The sequence below is a fragment of the Cherax quadricarinatus genome, chromosome 60 (genome assembly GCF_038502225.1).
Source record: "Cherax quadricarinatus isolate ZL_2023a chromosome 60, ASM3850222v1, whole genome shotgun sequence".
In the NCBI taxonomy this organism is placed as follows: Eukaryota; Metazoa; Arthropoda; class Malacostraca; order Decapoda; family Parastacidae; genus Cherax; species Cherax quadricarinatus.
In genome coordinates this window covers 14,576,976-14,584,475 of record NC_091351.1, presented here as the reverse complement: position 1 = coordinate 14,584,475, position 7,500 = coordinate 14,576,976, and the positions used below count along the sequence as shown (strand labels likewise).

The 7,500-nt window shown below is 52.4% G+C and overlaps 1 protein-coding gene across 1 annotated transcript in view; it reads right to left on the bottom strand.

Moving 5' to 3' along the window:
- LOC128694392 (adenylate cyclase type 2-like) overlaps window positions 1-7,500 on the bottom strand; it is a 164,039-nt gene that overhangs the window by 134,285 nt on the left and 22,254 nt on the right. The window contains 1 exon segment of the mRNA XM_070097974.1: window positions 6,722-7,210. Within this exon segment, the coding sequence (XP_069954075.1) occupies window positions 6,722-6,882 (161 nt within the window). The 5' untranslated portion in view covers window positions 6,883-7,210.

Here is a 7,500-nt window from a genome sequence, read left to right as displayed (position 1 = left end):
TCAACATTTAACAATTCCTCAAAATATTCCTTCCATCTTCCCAATACCTCTAACTCTCCATTTAATAACTCTCCTCTCCTATTTTTAACTGACAAATCCATTTGTTCTCTAGGCTTTCTTAACTTGTTAATCTCACTCCAAAACTTTTTCTTATTTTCAACAAAATTTGTTGATAACATCTCACCCACTCTCTCATTTGCTCTCTTTTTACACTGCTTCACCACTCTCTTAACTTCTCTCTTTTTCTCCATATACTCTTCCCTCCTTGCATCACTTCTACTTTGTAAAAACTTCTCATATGCTAACTTTTTCTCCCTTACTACTCTCTTTACATCATCATTCCACCAATCGCTCCTCTTCCCTCCTGCACCCACTTTCCTGTAACCACAAACTTCTGCTGAACACTCTAACACTACATTTTTAAACCTACCCCATACCTCTTCGACCCCATTGCCTATGCTCTCATTAGCCCATCTATCCTCCAATAGCTGTTTATATCTTACCCTAACTGCCTCCTCTTTTAGTTTATAAACCTTCACCTCTCTCTTCCCTGATGCTTCTATTCTCCTTGTATCCCATCTACCTTTTACTCTCAGTGTAGCTACAACTAGAAAGTGATCTGATATATCTGTGGCCCCTCTATAAACATGTACATCCTGAAGTCTACTCAACAGTCTTTTATCTACCAATACATAATCCAACAAACTACTGTCATTTCGCCCTACATCATATCGTGTATACTTATTTATCCTCTTTTTCTTAAAATATGTATTACCTATAACTAAACCCCTTTCTATACAAAGTTCAATCAGAGGGCTCCCATTATCATTTACACCTGGCACCCCAAACTTACCTACCACACCCTCTCTAAAAGTTTCTCCTACTTTAGCATTCAAGTCCCCTACCACAATTACTCTCTCACTTGGTTCAAAGGCTCCTATACATTCACTTAACATCTCCCAAAATCTCTCTCTCTCCTCTGCATTCCTCTCTTCTCCAGGTGCATACACGCTTATTATGACCCACTTCTCGCATCCAACCTTTACTTTAATCCACATAATTCTTGAATTTACACATTCATATTCTCTTTTCTCCTTCCATAACTGATCATTTAACATTACTGCTACCCCTTCCTTTGCTCTAACTCTCTCAGATACTCCAGATTTAATCCCATTTATTTCCCCCCACTGAAACTCTCCTACCCCCTTCAGCTTTGTTTCGCTTAGGGCCAGGACATCCAACTTCTTTTCATTCATAACATCAGCAATCATCTGTTTCTTGTCATCCGCACTACATCCACGCACATTTAAGCAACCCAGTTTTATAAAGTTTTTCTTCTTCTCTTTTTTAGTAATTGTATACAGGAGAAGGGGTTACTAGCCCATTGCTCCCGGCATTTTAGTCGCCTCATACGACACGCATGGCTTACGGAGGAAAGATTCTTTTCCACTTCCCCATGGACAATAGAAGAAATAAAAAAGAACAAGAGCTATTTAGAAAAAGGAGAAAAACCTAGATGTATGTATATATATATATGCATGTGCGTGTCTGTGAAGTGTGACCAAAGTGTAAGTAGGAGTAGCAAGATATCCCTGTTATCTTAGCTCTTAGGAAGAAAAGTCTGCCATCTTGCCACAAATTATTATCAATGTGCGAAAAAATTTCCTGGACATTTGGTGAGTAAACAGGAAGAGAAGGCAAAGTAGGTCAAGACCAGCCAGAGATTATGCTCCACTCACCTTGGCATCATTGGACGTGAAGCACGTCCACACCACTTATCTGTTCCCTCACCCACCCTTCCCTCACCCACCCTTCCTTCACCCACCCTTCCCTCACCCACCCTTCCCTCACCCACCCTTCACTCACCCACCCTTCCATCACCCACCCTTCCTTCACCCACCCTTCCCTCACCCACCCTTCCCTCACCCACCCTTCCCTCACCCACCCATCCCACACCCACCCATCCCTCACCCACCCTTCCCTCACCCACCCTTCCCTCACCCACCCTTCCCTCACCCACCCTCCCTCACCCACCCCCTCACCCACCCTTCACTCACCCACCCTTCCCTCACCCACCCTTCCCTCACCCACCCTTCCCTCACCCACCCTTCACTCACCCACCCTTCCCTCACCCACCCTTCACTCACCCACCCTTCCCTCACCCACCCTTCACTCACCCACCCTTCCCTCACCCACCCTTCCCTCACCCACCCTTCCCTCACCCACCCTTCCCTCACCCACCCTTCACTCACCCACCCTTCCCTCACCCACCCTTCCCTCACCCACCCTTCCCTCACCCACCCTTCCCTCACCCACCCTTCCCTCACCCACCCTTCCCTCACCCACCCTTCCCTCACCCACCCTTCCCTCACCCACCCTTCCCTCACCCACCCTTCCCTCACCCACCCTTCCCTCACCCACCCTTCCCTCACCCACCCTTCCCTCACCCACCCTTCCCTCACCCACCCTTCCCTCACCCACCCTTCCCTCACCCACCCTTCCCTCACCCACCCTTCCTCACCCACCTTCCCTCACCCACCCTTCCTCACCCACCCTTCCCTCACCCACCCTTCCCTCACCCACCCTTCCCTCACCCACCCTTCCCTCACCCACCCTTCCCTCACCCACCCTTCCCTCACCCACCCTTCCCTCACCCACCCTTCCCTCACCCACCCTTCCCTCACCCACCCTTCACTCACCCACCCTTCCCTCACCCACCCTTCCCTCACCCACCCTTCCCTCACCCACCCTTCCCTCACCCACCCTTCCTCACCCACCCTTCACTCACCCACCCTTCACTCACCCACCCTTCACTCACCCACCCTTCACTCACCCACCCTTCCCTCACCCACCCTTCCCTCACCCACCCTTCACTCACCCACCCTTCCCTCACCCACCCTTCACTCACCCACCCTTCCCTCACCCACCCTTCCCTCACCCACCCTTCCCTCACCCACCCTTCCCTCACCCACCCTTCCCTCACCCACCCTTCCCTCACCCACCCTTCCCTCACCCACCCTTCACTCACCCACCCTTCACTCACCCACCCTTCACCCACCCACCTTCACACACCCACCTTCACTCACCCACCCTTCCCTCACCCACCCTTCCCTCACCCACCCTTCCCTCACCCACCCTTCCCTCACCCACCCTTCCCTCACCCACCCTTCCCTCACCCACCCTTCCCTCACCCACCCTTCCCTCACCCACCCTTCCCTCACCCACCCTTCCCTCACCCACCCTTCCCTCACCCACCCTTCTTCCACCCTTCACTCACCCTTCACCCACCCTTCACCTACCCTTCACCCACCCTTCCCTCACCCACCCTTCCCTCACCCACCCTTCCCTCACCCACCCTTCCCTCACCCACCCTTCACTCACCCACCCTTCCCTCACCCACCCTTCCCTCACCCACCCTTCCCTCACCCACCCTTCACCCACCCTCACCCACCCTTCCCTCACCCACCCTTCCCTCACCCACCCTTCCCTCACCCACCCTTCCCTCACCCACCCTTCCCTCACCCACCCTTCCCTCACCCACCCTTCACTCACCCACCCTTCCCTCACCCACCCTTCACTCACCCACCCTTCCCTCACCCACCCTTCCCTCACCCACCCTTCCCTCACCCACCCTTTCACCCACCCCCTCACCCACCCTTCCCTCACCCACCCTTCCCTCACCCACCCTTCCCTCACCCACCCTTCCCTCACCCACCCTTCCCTCACCCACCCTTCCCTCACCCACCCTTCCCTCACCCACCCTTCCCTCACCCACCCTTCCCTCACCCACCCTTCACTCACCCACCCTTTACTCACCCACCCTTCCCTCACCCACCCTTCCCTCACCCACCCTTCCCTCACCCACCCTTCCCTCACCCACCCTTCCCTCACCCACCCTTCACTCACCCACCCTTCCCTCACCCACCCTTTCCCTCACCCACCCTTCCCTCACCCACCCTTCCCTCACCCACCCTTCCCTCACCCACCCTTCCCTCACCCACCCTTCCCTCACCCACCCTTCACTCACCCACCCTTCCCTCACCCACCCTTCCCTCACCCACCCTTCCCTCACCCACCCTTCCCTCACCCACCCTTCCCTCACCCACCCTTCACTCACCCACACTTCCCTCACCCACCCTTCCCTCACCCACCCTTCCCGCACCCACCCATCCCTCACCCACCCTTCACTCACCCACCCTTCCCTCACCCACCCTTCCCTCACCCACCCTTCCCTCACCCACCCTTCCCTCACCCACCCTTCCCTCACCCACCCTTCCCTCACCCACCTTTCCCTCACCCACCCTTCCCTCACCCACCCTTCCCTCACCCACCCTTCACTCACCCACACTTCCCTCACCCACCCTTCCCTCACCCACCCTTCCCTCACCCACCCTTCCCTCACCCACCCTTCACTCACCCACCCTTCCCTCACCCACCCTTCCCTCACCCACCCTTCCCTCACCCACCCTTCCCTCACCCACCCTTCCCTCACCCACCCTTCACTCACCCACCCTTCCCTCACCCACCCTTCCCTCACCCACCCTTCCCTCACCCACCCTTCCCTCACCCACCCTTCCCTCACCCACCCTTCCCTCACCCACCCTTCCCTCACCCACCCTTCACTCACCCACCCTTCCCTCACCCACCCTTCCCTCACCCACCCTTCCCTCACCCACCCTTCCCTCACCCACCCTTCCCTCACCCACCCTTCCCTCACCCACCCTTCCCTCACCCACCCTTCACTCACCCACCCTTCCCTCACCCACCCTTCCCTCACCCACCCTTCCCTCACCCACCCTTCCCTCACCCACCCTTCCCTCACCCACCCTTCACTCACCCACACTTCTCTCACCCACCCTTCCCTCACCCACCCTTCCCTCACCCACCCTTCCCTCACCCACCCTTCACTCACCCACCCTTCCCTCACCCACCCTTCCCTCACCCACCCTTCCCTCACCCACCCTTCCCTCACCCACCCTTCACTCACCCACCCTTCCCTCACCCACCCTTCCCTCACCCACCCTTCCCTCACCCACCCTTCCCTCACCCACCCTTCCCTCACCCACCCTTCACTCACCCACCCTTCCCTCACCCACCCTTCCCTCACCCACCCTTCCCTCACCCACCCTTCCCTCACCCACCCTTCACTCACCCACCCTTCCCTCACCCACCCTTCCCTCACCCACCCTTCCCTCACCCACCCTTCCCTCACCCACCCTTCACTCACCCACCCTTCCCTCACCCACCCTTCCCTCACCCACCCTTCCCTCACCCACCCTTCCCTCACCCACCCTTCCCTCACCCACCCTTCACTCACCCACCCTTCCCTCACCCACCCTTCCCTCACCCACCCTTCCCTCACCCACCCTTCACTCACCCACCCTTCCCTCACCCACCCTTCCCTCACCCACCCTTCACTCACCCACCCTTCACTCACCCACCCTTCCCTCACCCACCCTTCCCTCACCCACCCTTCACTCACCCACCCTTCCCTCACCCACCCTTCCCTCACCCACCCTTCCCTCACCCACCCTTCCCTCATCCACAGTCCTCTCACCCACCGAAAACCAAATCCTCCTTAAATTATTAACAATTTTAAATACGGTTGCATTGTGCTTCTACCCTGATTTTCATGACGTTTGTTACAATGTTAAAACATGATTTAACTATGAAAATAAAAGTCACAATGTTATAGCTGGAACAAGTCAAAAATAACCCACAATTTGGAGAGGATAGTGTAAACGACACACTACACTAATAACCCGTACATGGTAGAGAGTGTGACGTTATAAATGGTCCAGGTCGGACCGAAACGTCGTCATAAGCTCCTCTCTCCTATGTGCGGGTTATTTGTGTTTTGTTCCAGTTACGGTAATGTGCCTTTTTGTTCGCTCTGCAGGACACGTTTCGGTTCTTCTTGAACCATTTTCAAGTCACAACTGAGCAAAAAAATGGGAAGGAACTCATAAGACAGATAAAATGTGACTTGGTAGCAGTTCATCACACAGGTTGGTCCCCCATCACCATACATCAGCAGTTACTACGCAGGATACTTCTACGTCACCATACATCAGCAATCGTCACGCAGGATGGTTCTCTGTCACCAAATATCAATAACCATCACGTAGAATAGCTTCCTATCACATACCTTAGCAACCTCTCATCACACATCAACTAAGAAGCATCTCCACACTGAGAGGCTGTTGTTAAGATGTGTCCATAGTTAATCTCCAGATAAAACTTGGCCACCTCCTCTCATCCACTAAGTACTAGATATAGGCGAGGAACATGGAGAATTTAGAGATGGAAGAAAGATGAGAAAGGGAAGGGAGTATGTTGATTATATTAGGTGATCAAGGGACACTAACAAAAGATTGCATTGGGGCACGATGATCTGGGGAGCAATGTAGGAGAGCCTATGTAAGACGTGCTCAAACTAATTTGCATTTTACTAATTTCACAAAACAAGAGTAAGAAGTCACAATACCGTATTTGATTTGTTAATGATCCGAAACATCGTCATAGTTTCAGTCTCCTCAGGTTAAACTCAACATTTCCTTAGAGAACAAAAAGTCAATAAATGTACCTGAATATCATTAAGGCACCTGAGTGTTACACCTGTGTCTTATTCATCAGCTTGTCAGGATTGTGTACCATCGATAAATATTTTCGTTCATGAGGAAGTTTTAAAGAGGAAGGGTTAGTGAGGGACATGACTCACATGTTAGACTTGTAGTAGATGGAGGCGATGTGGTGGTCTATGCTGGAGGTTTGTTCGTGGAAGCTGGAACTGCTGCGGACACTTAGCCCAAGTAGGCTGCTGACCCGCCTTATGTAGGACCACCCCATCCTGACGTCCACAGCATTTGGTGTTGGAGGCATAATCGACTCCAACTGTATATCTTCTTTTACACTACCAACATCACTTGTCACTAATAGCTATTTCCCTTCACTGAATGTCTACTGGTTTGAGGTCCTTTGAGCAGTAACGACTTTTAGCTTTAATTTCTATAAAACAATATCTTTAGTAATATGCTCGTTGATGTTTGGGCATGTTAACTGTGAACTGTAGCACATATTGTAAGTCGTATAAGTCGTGGTTTATAGCTTATAAATCCTAGCTTCATGTTAGCTGCGAACTGTGGCACATGTTGTTAGGTGTAAGTCGTAGTTTACAGCTTATAAATCCCAGCTTCATGTTAGATGTGAGCTGTGGCACATATTGTTAGGTGTAAGTCGTGGTTTATAGCTTATAAATCCCAGCTTCTAGCGGTTAGCTAATGAATGTGTATACACACTTCAAGGATTACATTAACATATTCCAAACAATCGTTCACTCTGTAAAATCTGAGATACACACGACACGCAATCAACTCTAAGTCTAATATTGGATACACTTGCATTCGCACACTAGTGTTACACATCTCAATCAGTTTTTTAAATTTTCTGACCCCATTTTAAACACACACTAGTGACGTTATTGCTCCAGCCCATATATTG